This window comes from Labrus bergylta, chromosome 8 (assembly GCF_963930695.1).
Source record: "Labrus bergylta chromosome 8, fLabBer1.1, whole genome shotgun sequence".
NCBI classification, from domain to species: domain Eukaryota; kingdom Metazoa; phylum Chordata; class Actinopteri; order Labriformes; family Labridae; genus Labrus; species Labrus bergylta.
Genome location: NC_089202.1, coordinates 32,159,203 through 32,177,120, shown reverse-complemented (window position 1 = coordinate 32,177,120; position 17,918 = coordinate 32,159,203). Strand labels below are relative to the sequence as shown.

Below are 17,918 nucleotides of genomic sequence, written 5' to 3'. Positions count from 1 at the left end.
AACTATCATCCATCTGTCACTCCGACTGACGGCAGAGATAACGAGGTCTACAGCGCGGGACGATGACCACCAGGGGGCGATGACCACCAGGGGGCGATGACCACCAGGGGGCGATGACCACCAGGGGGCGATGACCACCAGGGGGCGATGACCACCAGGGGGCGACTCCTCAGCTGATTTATTCCCTCAGTAAACATTCTCATGTTGTTGTTAAATCTTCTTCAAATCAGCATGATGTTCATTTTGTCAATTATGATCCTATTTAGGAAGAGGGGGGAGGAGTCAGGGGCGGGGCTACCTGGGATTGACAAGCTGCTCCCATGGTGACAGTGTAGGAGCGAGGTACAGCATCACATATCCATCCTTCCATTTCAACCTCAAAATCAACACTTTCACTTGGCCTTGGATTTGCTGCTACAACAGGATAAAACCAATCAGAAGATAAGAAGGCGGGACATAACGGTAGTATGAATTTGATAGGTGCATCACAACACCAATCAAATTCCAGGAACCTCCACACAAAGAGACTCCTGAAGGACGGGGATTCAAACCAGGAACCTCCTCACAGAGAGACTCCTGAAGGACGGGGATTCAAACCAGGAACCTCCTCACAGAGAGACTCCTGAAGGACGGGGATTCAAACCAGGAACCCCCTCACAGAGAGACTCATGAAGGACGGGGATTCAAACCAGGAACCCCCTCACAGAGAGACTCCTGAAGGACGGGGATTCAAACCAGGAACCTCCTCACAGAGAGACTCCTGAAGGACGGGGATTCAAACCAGGAACCCCCTCACAGAGAGACTCATGAAGGACGGGGATTCAAACCAGGAACCCCCTCACAGAGAGACTCATGAAGGACGGGGATTCAAACCAGGAACCCCCTCACAGAGAGACTCCTGAAGGACGGGGATTCAAACCAGGAACCTCCTCACAGGCTTCATCTGAGCTCGACAGTTTAAACCTTTTTACCCACAAACCAGACTGCGTTTTAAACACCGATGTGACTCAGCCTCCTGATTGGACGGTTCCTCAGTTCCTCAGAAATAAGAAAGAAACTCTGAAACGTCTGATGTGTGGTTTGATGGAGCAGCTGTCTTTGAGTTCTTTCACCTCCTACTGACCGTCTGTCCTCAGACATCTTCAGCTGATCAGACCTCCATCATGTCCACGCACGCACGCACGCACGCACGCACGCACGCACGCACGCACGCACGCACAGGAAGTCTGCTCACATGCTGTTTGTTAAATATTTGAGTCACACTGACAGCAGAGGAATATTTAGAAACACGGAGATAACAAGACGATTTGTCCTCCTCGGGGTTTGGATGCCTTGGAGGACTCTGGAGCAGAGCGGAGCGGAGCGGAGCGGAGCAGAGCAGAGCGGCGCTGCTGGCACGCTCTGGAGACGGCCTCTGAGGGGCGTGCTGTGGAAACACAATCACTGACTAGAGTGGCTGTGAACGGCGCTGTAATGTGCGGTGGTTAAAAACCTACAGATGACTGGAAGCTGATGTGAGAAAGAGAGAGAGAGAGAGAACCAACTTAGAGAATCAGAAGTATTGACAGAGGAGCCGGTTTCAGATTTAACATGAAGCTTTTGGTCATCATGATACAGGATATTTTAATTTCTTTGATTCAATTCTAGTGAAAACAAAACAAAATAGATACGTATTTGTTATCAGGGTTAGGTCACCAAGTATCGTCTCATTTCTTGTTTTTAATCATCAAAGAATGTATAAAAAACTCTGCACGCCGTCCTGCACGTTGTTTTCAAGGGGAAAAGGAGAAATAATCCAACATTGGCTGTGTAGGACTTCTATTCTTGTTGCCATGGTTTCAAACAGGTATCGATATTGTTTGTTTATTAATTAAATAATATTGAACTTTGCAGTACCCTGACAGCCCTGTAGGGACTTGGTGGTGTCAGGTTTCACAGTGCACAGTGTCAGTGCTTAAGGTGCTGCTGGTTATCTGCAGGGCTGTATCCCTACATACTGTAGTACCTACTCAATCTGTCAGTATGCAGTACCTACTATCTGTGCTGCATACTGTTAGTACCTACTCTTCAGTATGCAGTACCTACTATCTGTGCTGCATACTGTTAGTACCTACTCTTCAGTATGCAGTACCTACTATCTGTGCTGCATACTGTTAGTACCTACTCTTCAGTATGCAGTACCTACTATCCGTGCTGCATACTGTTAGTACCTACTCTTCAGTATGCAGTACCTACTATCCGTGCTGCATACTGTTAGTACCTACTCTTCAGTATGCAGTACCTACTATCTGTGCTGCATACTGTTAGTACCTACTCTTCAGTATGCAGTACCTACTATCCGTGCTGCATACTGTTAGTACCTACTCTTCAGTATGCAGTACCTACTATCCGTGCTGCATACTGTTAGTACCTACTCTTCAGTATGCAGTACCTACTATCCGTGCTGCATACTGTTAGTACCTACTATTCAGTATGCAGTACCTACTATCCGTGCTGCATACTGTTAGTACCTACTCTTCAGTATGCACACACAGTAGGCAGATATTTGTTCCTACTTCTTCTGATTCATTCAGTGAGGAAGTGACGTCATTTACGTTTCCCGAATCGGCCGCATCCACCCGTTTTTTTTTGTTTTTTTTGTTTTTTTTATTGAAGAAGAGTAATGCTCATATACAGTCAGGTAAACAAAAAACAATATCACAATGTAAATCAAGTAAAAGATTAAATAACTTAATAACATACAGTACATAAAGAACAAATGAAAGACAGTAATATACAGAATATAAAATAAACCAATAAAGACACATTTAAATAGTGAAATCATTATTTAAATAGTTAAATCATTATTTAAATAGAGAAATCATTATTTAAATAGAGAAATCATTATTTAAATAGAGAAATCATTATTTAAATAGTGAACTCATTATTTAAATAGTGAACTCATTATTTAAATAGTGAACTCATTATTTAAATAGTGAACTCATTATTTAAATAGAGAACTCATTATTTAAATAGTGACATCATTATTTAAATAGTTAAATCATTATTTAAATAGAGAAATCATTATTTAAATAGAGAAATCATTATTTAAATAGTGAACTCATTATTTAAATAGAGAACTCATTATTTAAATAGAGGGAGAAAGGTTTTATAATAATGCAGACTTTTGTTTTATTTTCTTGTTAATTTAAAGTAGTGATTTCAGTCGGGACTTTAACTGTAGATTAAAAATTGATTCAATTAATCCACGCTCATTTGTTTTGATTTGGAGGCGGACGTGAAGTGACGATTTACGTTTAATTGTGCACAGCATTGTGGGTAAAATACAATTCATTTCCTGAAAGCACGCATCTGATCCATACTGCATGAAACCAGGAAGTTAGTATCCATACTGAAATGTTCAGTATCTGTGTGTGTGTGTGTGTGTGTGTGTGTGTGTGTGTGTGTGTGTGTCTGTGTGTCTGTGTGTCTGTGTGTGTGTGTGTGTGTGTGTGTGTGTGTGTGTGTGTGTGTGTGTGTGTGTGTGTCTGTGTGTCTGTGTGTGTGTGTGTGTGTGTGTGTGTGTGTGTGTGTGTGTGTGTGTGTGTGTGTGTGTTTCGGCCCGTGTGAGATGATGAGCACACAGTTTGAAATTGTTCCTCGCTCGTGTTTGATTTAGAAGAAAGTGATATTTGAAGAAGGCTCCGTTCCCATGGAGATAATAAAAGAGATCCTGACTGGATTGAAAGTCTCCGGGTCACAGGGCGACATTTATCTGTGTTCTCAGAGAAATAAACTGTGACAGTGACAATGTTCGTTGCAGCCCCTCCTCCTGGCTCATCCCTTGATAATGAAAATGGTCATTGCAGAGAAATAACGAGAAAATGTACTCGTGTCATGGACATCGTTGTTGAGCTGCTTCGCCCGCACACTGAGCGACAGACTGCGATGAGGTCACCTCTTAGAAAGGCTGTTGTTGTTGACTTGGATGTTCAGTTTTAAAAGTCAGATTCTAACTTTAACTGAATCTTATCAGCTGAGCGGCAGCGTCGCGACCTTTAAAAACAAACAGCAAGTTTGTTTTTAAAGAAAGTTTATTTTTACAGGAAGCTTTGTATTTTCTTTAATGGTTAATAAGCTGCCCAGCTTTGTGTGTGTGTCTGTGTCTGTGTGTGTGCGTGGTTGCATGTATGTGTGTGTGTGTGTGTCTCTAACTCTCTAATTAGAGGACCTCCCCGGCTCGCTGTGAGAATCATATTATGATAATTTAAGCCCAGACGCATTAAAACATGAAACCAGCCGCTGAAATCAAAGCTGCAGCTCAGCCTGCTAATCCATGCTAATGCTAACACACACACACACACACACACACACACACACACACACACACACACACACACACACTATGTTGTGCTTCCCTAATAAGGCAGATTTCCTGAATGAGGCCTTTTTAACTCCGGATTATAACGAGGATGAGCCGAGTGTAAACACAAACACACACTACACTCGTCTCTGCATCCTCATGAGCTCCAACCGTGTTCAACAGTTTTATTGTCTTTAAATAAATAAATAACAAACATCACACACATGTAGACAATTAATACAAAGACTGAATAATAACGAGATAATTACTGCAGAAACAAAAAATTAATCAGCCAACTGTCTGGAAGTTTGAGAAAGAAATACTCAATCCCTGCTCGTATATTTAAATTCTTCAGGTCATTTTATTTATCTTTCCTAAATGGGAACATCCGTATTTATAGATTTCCGCCCTTTTTTGGTGGATGGGCTTCATCGAGTAGGAAATCAGAAGAGAGAGATGTGTTATTCACTAAATTACTCTCTCTGGTTTTTATTTTCTCATTATCATTCATCATAAACTCTGACATTCTCCGATTGAGTTTTCTGCAAAAAGAAAAACAAAGACAAACGGGTATTCCAACAAAGATAATAAACACACACACACACACACACACACTCACACACACACAGACTCACACACACAGACTCACCTGTGGGTCAGACAGGTAAAGTGTCTCCGCAGGTGTTTCAGTGTCTTCGTCCTCTGAACAAGAATCCAACCCGTCCTGGTCATAATAAACCTCTGCAGCCTGAGGATCCTCTGGGATATCTACACACACACACACACACACACACACACACACACACACACACACACACACACACACACACACACACACACACACACACACACACACACACACACACACACACACGTTAATTATGAGAGTCGCTGACATCTCTGTTAGATTTTTGTATAAGGTAAGATGTAGGCCACACCCACCTGTGATGTCCCACTGTACCTGAGTACAGCTGTGCATACCTGCAGCAAAGTAAGGAGTGTGACCACTAGAGGGCGGTAACAGTGAGAAAGTCAAAGTTCATGTCAGATCTCCAGAGTTGCAGACTAAAGTGTGTAAATACTTTAAATGAAAAGGTGAAGCTCTTTAAGCTGCTGAGCTGATCGAGGGCACTCACAGAGACGTGGAGCGGTTAAATAAGGAGGAGAGAAGTCAGAAGTTTAGTGAAAAGACGGAGAAAAGTCTCCCTGAGGTTTCAGTCTGTGAGGGTTTCATCTGTCACCACGAACAGGTGCTCTGCCTCCATTATTATTCCTGCTAACGAGCTCGGAGACTTTTAACGATGAGACGATGTTAAATTCATGTACCCCCTCTCAGGTCTCTTCCTCCCCGGGCAGCCAATCACACGGCTGGGATCAGACAGCGGGGGCGGGGCCAAGGGAGCAGAAGTGACAGGAAGTCTAAGCTGAATAAACTCGAGACAAAACGAGACCAGAGACGCTTCAAGACGAGTTCAGAACAACCAGAGTGACGTTCTGAAATAGAGGGGACCAATTTGGTCGCACATGTTCTGAGGTAGTCGTTAGCTTTCAGAAACCGAGGTAAGCATCTACATGTATCCAGTATTTTTGAGCCTTTTTGCCTTGATAGGACAGCTGAAGAGAGAAAGGAAATGTTGGGAGGAGAGAGTAGTAGTAGTAAATATTTATTTTGGTCCATGACCACAAAGCATACACGAACAATAACAAAATTTAAAAAAAAAAACAATGGCCGAAAAGGTGTAGGATGAAGCCGAGGCTTATTATGCCTACCCTTCGAACATCTCATTTATACAGTATATCAAAACAAGAATAGCGACAAAAAACAAACAAACAAAGTAACCTGATTTCACAAAACAGTTGTCAGTTAACCAAATCAAAACAATAAAAGGAAAAAAATTATATATATATATAGATATAGATCATGTACATAACTAGATTATATATATAATTATAGCAACAGTATTAGTACTGCTGTTGGTGTCATTAACATAATGATGTTTTATTTTTTTCTATTATCCTGCATTTTAACAGTTTATTGAATTTTCTAATTGAGCTGCACATTTTTAATTTGTTGTCTAACCCGCAATTCACACATACTCCGTGCGCGCCGCGCTCCGTCAGCGCCACGTTTTTGCTCCGTCGGACGGCTCGCACCCATTCACACTGGATCTGTTTCTGCGACGTCAGAGTAACGGAGCACACCCATGACACATTACAAGAGAACTACAAGATCCCGCGGGATAAAGAGAAAAACATGCAAACAACATGTTGCTTTGTCTTTCTGAGGATGCATTATTGTTAATCCGGTTCCTGTTTTGACGTCATGTTGATAAAGTGATGAAAAATACGATCGTGAGTCCGTATATGATGTTTTATTTTGAAATTGACCGGATGCTCTGTGCATTTCCTTGTCTGACTTCCTGTCCGGGCTGTCATATTCTGTCCAACTTGACGCGAACTTGCAGCGTACTCCGGTGAAAATAGACTCGCTGCGTATTTGAAACGGAGCAGAGCGTAGTGCCGTCGGTGACACGCGCTGGAGACGGACCGCGGCGCGCCCTGTGTGAGCACAATGATTGACTAGAGTGGAGGCTAAGTACAACGTAGTGCGCTGCGCTGACGGACCGCGGCGCGCACGGAGTATGTGTGAATTGGGCTGAAGTTGTTCCATAGGTTAACCCCTTGAACAGATAAGCACCTACTTTTGGTGTTAGTTCTCGCTCTTGAAGTTTTGAATATACATGTTCCCCTTAGTTTAAATTTACTTTCTCTAGCCCTGAACAGTTCCTGGATGCAGTATGGAAGTGCATTATTCTGTGCCTTGTACATTATAACAGCAGTGTTGAGGTCAGCTAGATCTTCTAGTTTTAAAGTGTGTAGTTTGATGAATAGTGGATTTGTTAATTCATAGTAATTGTATGATTCACAATTCTGATGGCTTTCTTTTGAAGTATGAAAATTGGGTTTATGTTTGTTTTATATGTGTTACCCCATACTTCCACGCAGTACATAATGTATGGAACAATGCAGTACAACATATAAAGTGAGTTCTGATTCAAAATATTTTTCATTTTATACAATATAGCAATATTTTTTGATATTTTTGATTTCAAATTCTGTATCTGTGATTTCCAGCTGAGTTTATTATCTATTATGATGCCCAAAAATGTATTTTCATTTACACGTTCAATTTCAACATCATTGATCTTGAGTTTAGCCTGTTTATTAATTTTTCTATTGCCAAAGATAATACATTTTGTTTTGCTTAGGTTCAATGACAGCTTATTAACCACCTCTTTAGAATTGTTAATTCCTTTTCCACTGCATTCAGGAGCTGCTCAATATCTTTTCCAGAGCAGTACAAACTGGTGCCGTTGGCAAACAAAACACACTTTAGTACTTTCGAAACATCACATATATCATTAATGTACATAATAAATAGTTTTGGGCCCAGCACAGAGCCTTGTGGGACCCCATACATGACTTTTTGCAAATCAGAATCAACATTGTTCATATGTACATACTGATTTCTGTCATCTAGGTAACTTTTAAGCCATTCATGAGCATTTCCTTTTACACCATATCTTTCCATTTTCTTCAAGAGTAAACCATGGTCAATCGTGTCAAAAGCCTTCTTTAAGTCAATAAAGACCCCCACTGTGTATTCCCTGCTGTCTATTGCAGTAGATATCCCTTCCATCAGCTCCATCACTGAGCAGAAGATGACCCGCAGGAAAGGGCAAGGCTGGATTCAAACCGCTGCAACGAGGACTGTACCCTCTGTATAACTCGACATACCCGCTAGGCTTACAGCGCTCCCAGTATCCTGTTTATTCTGAGATCTGCAGGTAGCATAATAAGTTTTCTAATCATCGGGGTAAGGACTTATCCCGGTTTCTGAAATCTGGATATGCACAAACCGGGACCCTCAGGTCCATGTGGACTGGTATCAGACCTCGGGGAGATCTGGATCCAGTTGAGTTTCACACATGTTCTCACCTGTTCACCGTCTGAGAGGCGACGCTGCTTCACACGGAGACAGAAACATGAACTTTTAATGAACACACGATGAAAAACGTTTTTCACGTTTCCATGGTGACTGCTGGAGGCCAGAACAGACCTTCTCAGAAACATGAAGTAAAATACATCAAATTAAACTTTGTTTTTCTGAACGTGTTTCTGTCTGCTCCGCGTTAAACTGCCCGAGGCGTCAGGAGGGGGAGCTGATATTTTCACACAGAAATGTTTTATTAGTTTATAACTGAATGAAGGTGGGGAAGGGGGGGGAAGTCTCTGTTTAACTTTCAAATGTTCTCTTCTGTTCTTTGTTTTTATATCTTATCTTTCAAACCAAGAAGAATAAACAATAGAAAATTAGGTGCCTGACCCACAAATTCCACAAAGTCACAGGAGAACTACAAGATCACAAGAGAACTACAAGATCACAAGAGAACTACAAGATCACAAGAGAACTACAAGATCACATGAGAACTACAAGATCACAAGAGAACTACAAGATCACAGGAGAACTACAAGATCACAAGAGAACTACAAGATCACAGGAGAACTACAAGATGACAGGAGAACTACAAGATCACAAGAGAACTACGAGATCACAAGAGAACTACGAGATCACAAGAGAACTACGAGATCACAAGAGAACTACGAGATCACAGGAGAACTACGAGATCACAAGAGAACTACGAGATCACAAGAGAACTACAAGATCACAAGAGAACTACAAGATCACAAGAGAACTACGAGATCACAGGAGAACTACGAGATCACAAGAGAACTACAAGATCACAGAGAACTACAAGATCACAAGAGAACTACAAGATCACAGGAGAACTACAAGATCACAAGAGAACTACGAGATCACAAGAGAACTACGAGATCACAAGAGAACTACGAGATCACAAGAGAACTACGAGATCACAAGAGAACTACGAGATCACAGGAGAACTACGAGATCACAAGAGAACTACGAGATCACAAGAGAACTACAAGATCACAAGAGAACTACAAGATCACAGAGAACTACAAGATCACAAGAGAACTACAAGATCACAGAGAACTACAAGATCACAAGAGAATTACAAGATCACAGGAGAACTACAAGATCATCCGACTTTTTTGTGGGTTTAGATTGTGGGTTAGACTTTAGTTGACAAACAGGAAACGACATCATTAGAACTTCCTCTACTTCTTTTTTTTGACAGCTTTGGTATTTCTGGAAACCATCAATCATTAAAATTACAAAGTCGCATCGTTTTAAATGACGTGGTATCTAAAATATGGAAGTATCGAACAAACTGACGACCGGCCAGCGTTCATCATACATTCATTGATTCATGGATTCATGGCGGTCTCGTGCGCAGGAGTCATCCTGCAGAAAACACACACACGCTAACTAGATCATTAGCTGCTAATGAATTAGCCACAGGTGCAGATAATTAGCTTAGCATTCACAGCCCCCTCCTCCCTCTCTGGCTCCTCCCACTCGTCTAAATATGGTCACTTCAGGCTCCAACATAACAACCTGACGCCTCCTCTCCATAGATCGCTCCAACACACTCGAGTCTCTGCTGTCCAACAAACACTCACACCGACAGGTCGTATCGACTGAAGCTCAAACTAAACTACCTTTCTGTGACGATAAGAGCAGAAATATGAAAGTCCTCTCTCTCTCTCTCTCTCTGCTGTGAGCCGTGCGTCAGAGCTGACACTCATTTAATGAGATTTATGGCTTCTGGCCTCTTTAATACCCACAGCTCCTCCACATAAACACATGATTAAGTTTCTCAAACACTGAAATCTCCAGAGAGCGTTTGTGCTTCAGCCCGGACGTTAATCTCATTAGTGTGACTCTGAGCGAGAGAGAGAGAGAGAGAGAGAGAGAGAGAGAGAGAGAGAGAGAGAGAGAGAGAGAGAGAGAGAGAACATGGCAGATAACTTTATTACAAACACAGACCACACCTGCACACGGACGAGTGCCAATTACACACAATGAAATCAGCCGGGTGACATGCATCAGCTGTGATTAAGCGTCTACAGAGCGGCTGTGACCATGATGAGTTTATTCAACAGTTTGACTCTTCAGGCTTCAACACAAAGACCATGGAGTCATTAGGGAGCAGACGTTATTGGAAGAAGCATAAAATCCTTGTTTAGGTGAAGATGAACGTCAGAACTAATTAAAGTTTATGATGAGAGAGTCAAGAGACAGAGACAAGAACACTTCTGAGAGGAAGTGTAAGAAAGACGAGCATCGAGGTATAACATGTTTTTGGGAGCGATCAGTTCCCAAAAATGAACAAAAGTAAAGCAAAGATTCTCCTGCTGCATCAGTCAGAGGAGAATAAGACCCTCAGTGTGTCTTTGAGAAGTTTAAAGTTTGCCCCCTTTTCAAGCTTAACCATTAAGCCCCGCCGCCCCCACTGGCCTGCACTCACACTGCTCCAGAACTAACCGGGCCTGAGCACGACGAGAAAGTTTTTCTCACCGTGCTGCTGCTCGGCCTGCGACGTCTCTCCTGCACCCTGTGTCCTGATTGGCTGTGAGCCTCCTGGTGTTTGGTGATCCTGGATGCTGATTGGCTGACAGACTCCCTGCTCTCTGCTCCCCTGTCGTTTGGGAGGGAAAAGGAGCTAATTAGCTTCTTTTTTTCCAGCAGAGTGGCGTTCAGAGGAAACCTTCAGCAACTCGCTCGGAGACACAGGCGGTTATAATTAACCTGTGAGAGGATTATTTCTTCAGGAAGCCTCCAAGAGCTGCTCGCATAAAGCCTGTGGGGGGAATTAAATATGACTGTATTTACATTTCTTACATTTAAAACATCCAGGCTGACTTTTTCAAAATGGCGGCTCCTCAGCTCCCTCCTGCGGGTGTGGATCTCCTCGTATTTCTCCTCCGCCAGCTTCCTGAAGAGACAGAAACCAAAGCAGTCAAACTCACGCCAGAACACTCGTTCTTCTAAAAATCCAGATTCTTACTTTATTTAAGTATATATTTATATTCTATATAATCCACTTCTCCATGTTCCTCTAACTCTAACATGTGTCTCTAGTCTACAAACCCCCCAATGATGAGAGAAGTCCATCCTCTCCATCTTCTCCCTGCTCCACTTTTCAGAAAATGTGGTCTCAAACAGGCCGTTTGGAGATTTTCCCTTCATGACATCACAAAGGGCAGTAGCCCCTCCCCCAGGTGGGTGACACTCCCACAGCTAGGTGTTTGTTCTGCCCTCTGAGTCTGCCTTCTCACCGTAAACAATAGGACATGGAGCGAGAAAGACCGAGTACACCCAAGTCCTTCCAGAGAGGGGGCGTGGTCAGACACAGCTCATTTACATATTTAAAGGTACAGACACAGAAACAGCCTGTTCTGAGCAGGGCTGAAATAGAGGGGTTTATAGACATGATCAAATACAGGATCAGAGTGGATTTAGAACAAGAAACTTCACACACATGTTTTGAGGAGCTCTGAGACTTATTTAAACTGAAGAAGAGGAGGAGGAGATGTCACCTTTAATCCCAGATGAAGCTAAATTATTGACTTTATCATATTGATACCATGACGGGTTGAAAACAGAAGGAAAGATAAAAATACAGATTGTTTCTCCGCTGACTTTGTCCCTCTGAAGTTTCAGAGAACACGCAGAAGAAAAACTTTTCTGTACTTGGCGCTGAAGTTGAGAAGCAGATTGCCTGAAAACTGGAAATAATCAGCAGCTTGTGAGGTTTTCAAAGTGGCTCTGAAGATTTGGCTGGGAGGTTTATGTCACAGTCTGCCTGATAATGAAAAAGTTCTTTATCACCAGGTGCCTTTCTTCATCGTTTGTGCTCTGTGATGTGGAAGCTTTACTTTAAATCTACAGATGTGTACGTCGTCCTCTGAGAGGCCGGTGAAGTATTATCATTACATCAGTGAATCTGTTTAAAGATCTACTTTGAAATATTTTTTACTTCCTGACTCATTTTGTGTGAATTCTTCTGCAACAGATCCACCATCCTGCACCCAACTTCCCCGGAGACTCCATGAAGAAAGTTTTTAAGCACGTTACTCTCTTTGTTCTCTTAACGCCCCGACACACCGAGGAGAGCGTCGGCCGTCGGTTCTAGTTGGATCCTCAGTGAGCGGTGGTCGCCCTAGTTTTTGCGGTGTGTCCGGCTCCGTCGCTACCCGTCTGCCCCAGTTGGCCTTTTTTCAGTCAGCGCTGTCGGTGAGAGGACTCTCTCTGATTGGCTGTTGGGAGGTTTCATTTCTCTCCAGCTCTCGACAGGTTCAGGAAAGCCCCTCGAGCATGTCACTGCGTCTCAATCTGTTCTGAATAATATCTGCAGGTACACTCTGCTCCTCGCTCGCTCACTCTCTCTCTCTCTCTCTCTTCCTCTCAGCCATTGTATCAAACAGTACAGAGACGGGCTAACTGGCTGCTTTGTAGCTGAAGGCTGCTGTGTGAATTACCATAAAGCCGTACGACCTTCTCACCAGACGACCTCGACCCGCTGACAAAGTTACATAGTGCTGAGGCGATCGGGGCGCTCTGTGGACATGAGAGAGACGCCATTCTCCCTGTTGGAGGTTATTGTTCTATTAGATCGACTTTGAAACGACTGAATTGACGTCTCCTTCTCCATCTTCAGATCCGTCTTTAAGACATGGAGCTGCGTTAGCATCCTTCATGTTTGTCTGAAGTCTTCAGATCTTTATTTTCTTCGTTACCTGTGCAGCGTCTGTGAGAGCAGCTGTTGTTGGATGTAAACATGTAGAAACAGAGCGGCCTCTACCATCAGTGTGTGAATGTGTAGGAGTAACCTGAGGTGTGAGTCGTCAGAAGACTAGAAAATAAATAAACAATTGTGTGTGTGTGTGTGTGTGTGTGTGTGTGTGTGTGTGTGTGTCTGTGTCTGAAGAAAAAGAAGTATAATTAGAAGTTTGGTGAATAATAATTTGAGGAGGAGTATGGTGATGAAAAGGAGGAAAGTGAGAGAGACAAAGGGCGAGAGAGAGAGAGAGACATAGAGAGAGAGAGAGGGCGAGAGAGAGAGACAAAGAGAGAGAGAGAGAGAGGGCGAGAGAGATACAGAGAGAGAGACAGAGAGAGAGAAAGAGAGAGAGATAGAGACAAAGAGAGAGAGAGAGGGCGAGAGAGATAGAGAGACAGACAGAGAGAGACTGAGAGAGAGAGACAGAGAGAGAGAGAGAGAGACAGAGAGAGAGATAGAGAGACAGAGAGAGAGAGAGAGAGACAGAGAGAGAGAGAGAGAGAGAGAGAGAGACTGACAGAGAGAGAGAAAGAGAGAGATAGAGACAAAGAGAGAGAGAGAGAGGGCGAGAGAGACAGAGAGAGTGAGAGAGAGAGAGAGAGAGAGAGAGACAGAGAGAGAGACAGAGAGAGAGAGAGAGAGACAGAGAGAGAGACAGAGAGAGACAGAGAGAGACAGAGAGAGAGAGACAGACAGAGAGAGAGAGAGAGACAGAGAGAGAGAGACAGAGACAGAGAGAGACAGAGAGAGACAGAGAGAGAGAGAGACAGAGAGAGACAGAGAGAGACAGAGAGAGAGAGAGAGAGAGAGAGAGACAGACAGAGAGAGACAGAGAGACAGACAGAGAGAGACAGAGAGAGACAGAGAGAGACAGAGAGAGAGAGACAGACAGAGAGAGACAGAGAGACAGACAGAGAGAGACAGAGAGACACAGAGAGAGACAGAGAGAGACAGAGAGAGACAGAGAGAGACAGAGAGAGAGAGACAGACAGAGAGAGACAGAGAGAGACAGAGAGAGACAGAGAGAGAGAGACAGACAGAGAGAGAGAGAGAGACAGAGAGAGAGAGACAGAGACAGAGAGAGACAGAGAGAGAGAGAGAGAGACAGAGAGAGAGACAGAGAGAGAGAGACAGAGACAGAGAGAGACAGAGAGAGAGAGAGAGAGACAGAGAGAGAGAGAGACAGAGAGAGACAGAGAGAGACAGAGAGAGACAGAGAGAGAGAGAGAGAGACAGAGAGAGAGAGAGAGAGAGAGAGAGAGAGAGAGAGAGAGACAGACAGAGAGAGAGAGACAGAGACAGAGAGAGACAGAGAGAGAGAGAGAGAGACAGAGAGAGAGAGAGAGAGAGACAGAGAGAGAGAGAGAGAGAGAGACAGAGAGAGAGAGAGAGAGAGACAGAGAGAGAGAGAGAGAGAGAGACAGAGAGAGAGAGAGAGAGAGAGAGAGACAGAGACAACAGAAACAAAGAGGAGGAGTCGAGAGGAGCAGCAGGAGGTGATGAAGAAGAGGAGAGGCAGACGCTCCTCCTGCTGTTAGAGAATCTGAAGGACGTGAGAGTGAACACCTTCATCAGATGATTTCATTCTCTTAAATCACAGGAAGCAGAGGTCGTGGAAACACCTGTACCCGTTCCACTGTGAAGTAATGAAACACTGAGACAGCACTAATCGACCCGCTGATCAGTCCCCGAGTGACGACCTTCAAGTGACCACGAGCTAACAACCACACACTTTATTAAAGATGCTATGCTAGTATTACACATTATATATTAGCCTGTATGATCTCAGTCTGTCTTTATTGGAGAGACAGGACAGTGAGCGAGGAATGACATGAAAGGAGCATCAGGTAAGACACTGAACCCGGGTCACACGGGGCTCGTGCACCAACCACTGCGTCTGTGGTTGCAAACGTTCCTCAGATCAGGCCACGCCCCCCTTGTCTCGTCTCTTGTGTAGCCAGTGTTTGTTGTAACATTGAACTAAGAACTCGTGGTTTTCTGTTCTTGTTATCCTGTAGAGGTTTAAGATTGTCAGCTTTCTGTTTTCTTTTCATACTTAAATTATCAGTTTTATTGTTTTACATAAAACTTGACATTTTAAATGTAAGTTTCTAAGTCCCCGGGAGAAGAGGGGTCAGAGTCTGGATGTTTCTTTTCTAAGTTTTGCAGAGACTGAACATTTTGAAAATGTGTCAAATTGATTAAACAATCAATAAAAATGTTCCTGAGAATCGAGGCGCTGATGGCCTAGCAGTCAAGTCACGACCCAAGCACAGAGGCTGTAGTCCTCCAAGCGGTCGGCCCGGGTTCAAGTCCGCCCTGCGGCTCCTCTCCTGCACGTCATTCCTCTCTCTCCTCTCTCTGATTTCCTACTCCAGCATCGCTAAAATACCTCTTCAAGGCCGAGACACCTCCCTCCTCCTCCAGGCCAGCAGCAGCATTCAGAAGGTGAGGGTCAAGCCAGGCTCGCCCCTCCAAGGCTGGACGCTGGTCAGCTAGGCAGAGGGCGCCGCCTTGACATCATACAGAACGCCATCTCTCACCTGAGTGTCCCACAGAGTCCTAACCGACAATCTCTATGAAACACCTCCACTGTCCGAGTAAATAAATCTTTTAACACGTCTTAAGATAATAATATCTACAGGTCATTGATAACCTGAGACGTCTGAGGCTGCATGCAGAGAGGAGCTACAAGACGCTGATGATGTGCAGAGAAACCACACGGAGCGTCATTAGAGAGAGAGAGAGAGAGAGGGCGAGCGAGCAGCACGCTTTAAAGACGATAAGAATGTAAACCTGAAGCTGCAGAAGGTAACGCTAAAACTAAATGTGCATAAAACAAAAACTTTGAAGCATTTTAATCGTTAGTAGAAAAACTTTTTCTTTCTGTTCTAATGTGAAGTCACAAACCGAAGCTCTGTTTCCCCTCAGGGACGATAAAGTTAGGAAAGGAAAGAAGAAGAAGATGAGGGGAGGAAGAAGAGACTAGAAACAGGAGAGAGAGGAAGAGGAAAGGAAGGACACAAGAAGAGGAAAGGAAGGACACAAGAAGAGGAAAGGAAGGACAGGAGAGGAGGAAAAAAAAGAAGGACACAAGGAGAGGAGGAGGACAAGGAAGGGCACAAGAAGAGGAAAGGAAGGAAAGAAGAGGAAAGGAAGGACAGGAGAGGAGAGGAGAGGAGGAAAAAAAGGAAGAACACAAGGAGAGGAGCAGGACAAGGAAGGACAGAAGAAGAGCAGGAAAAGGAAGGATACAAGAAAAGGAAAGGAAGGACAGGGGAGGAGGACAAGGAAAGACAGGAGAGGAGAGGAGGAAAAAAAGGAAGGACACAAGGAGAGGAGGAAAAGGAAGGACACGAGAAGAGGAGGAAAAGGAAGGTCACAAGAAGAGGAGGATAAGGAAGGACACAAGAAGAGGAGGAAAAGGAAGGATACAAGAAAAGGAAAGGAAGGACAGGGGAGGAGGACAAGGAAGGAAACGAGAAGAGGAGGAAAAGGAAGGTCACAAGAAGAGGAGGATAAGGAAGGACACAAGAAGAGGAGGAAAAGGAAGTACACAAGAAGAGGACAGGAAGGACACAAGAGAAGGAGAAAAAGGAAGGACAGGAGAGGAGAGGAGAGGAGGAGGGAAAGAAAGGTGACTAGAAGAGGAGGGAAAGGAAGGACACAAGGAGAGGAGGAAAGGAAGGACACAAGGAGCGGAGGAAAGGAAGTACACAAGAAGAGGAGGAAAGGAAGGAAACAACAGAGGGAAAGGAAGGACACAAGAAGAGGAAGACAAGGAAGGACACGAGTAGAGGAAAGGAAACAGAGGAAGGTCAGAAGGAAAGGAAACAGGTAGTGAAGGAGGAGTCTTACATGTTGTGAGCGATGACTTCAGCATCTTTCTCTCCGTCTGTCGTCACAAACTCAAACCTGCTTTTCATTTCCTGTCGAATCACAAAGAGACATTTTTAAAAACCAAACGTTAAATTAAAGGTTTTTAAAGTTTAATGTTTCCTTTAAGGTGTAATTAACTTCGTCTGCGTTTGTTTGATGATGTCACACATCTGTGTTGTTGTGATTGGCTGTCAGAGAGTCGGAAACAGAGATCAACGTCTCCTCATGAAAGAGGAAGAACTCAAACACAGGAAAGGAAAGAAGAAGACGATGACGGGAGGAAGAAGAGACTAGAAACAGGAAAGAGAGGAAGAGGAAGAGGAAGGAAAGACATGAGGAGAGGAAAGGAAAGACACAAGGAGAGGAGGAAAAGGAAGGAGACAAGAAGAGGAAAAGGAAGGACACAAGAAAAGGAGGAAAGGGAAGGAGACAAGGAGAGGAAAGGAATGACATGAAAGGAGGAGGAAAAGGAAGGAGACAAGAAGAGGAAAGGATACAAACAAGAAGAGGAGAGAAAAGAAGGAGACAAGAGGAGGAAAAAGGAAGAAGAAAAAGAGAATGTTGAAGAAAGCTGACTCCGCTGAACTCTAAATGTAATCTCTGTTTTCTTCACCTGTCTCGTCCTCAGTTTCCTCTCAGGTGAGAGTTTATTTCAGAGACTGATGAGAACTAAACAATCAACAATAAACAAACAATCAAACATGAGAACTAAACAATAAACAAACAAACAAACAAACATGAGAACTAAACAATCAACAATAAACAAACAAACAAACATGAGAACTAAACAATAAACAAACAAACAAACATGAGAACTAAACAATAAACAACAAACAAACAATCAAATATGAGAACTAAACAATCAACAAACAATCAAACATGAGAACTAAACAATCAGCAATAAACCAACAAACACACATGAGAAC

General features: G+C 43.5%; 1 protein-coding gene across 1 annotated transcript in view; it reads right to left on the bottom strand.

Annotated features, from left to right (window-relative positions):
* LOC110004776 (uncharacterized) overlaps window positions 1-17,918 on the bottom strand; it is a 55,578-nt gene that overhangs the window by 1,709 nt on the left and 35,951 nt on the right. The window contains exons 4-8 of the mRNA XM_065958039.1: window positions 16,972-17,042; window positions 11,172-11,265; window positions 10,848-10,968; window positions 4,992-5,110; window positions 1-1,509 (exon numbers count right to left, since the gene is read on the bottom strand). The exon at window positions 1-1,509 is cut by the window's left edge and continues 1,709 nt beyond it. Of these exons, the coding sequence (XP_065814111.1) occupies window positions 1,441-1,509; window positions 4,992-5,110; window positions 10,848-10,968; window positions 11,172-11,265; window positions 16,972-17,042 (474 nt within the window). The 3' untranslated portion in view covers window positions 1-1,440. The remainder of the gene's footprint in view (window positions 1,510-4,991; window positions 5,111-10,847; window positions 10,969-11,171; window positions 11,266-16,971; window positions 17,043-17,918) is intronic.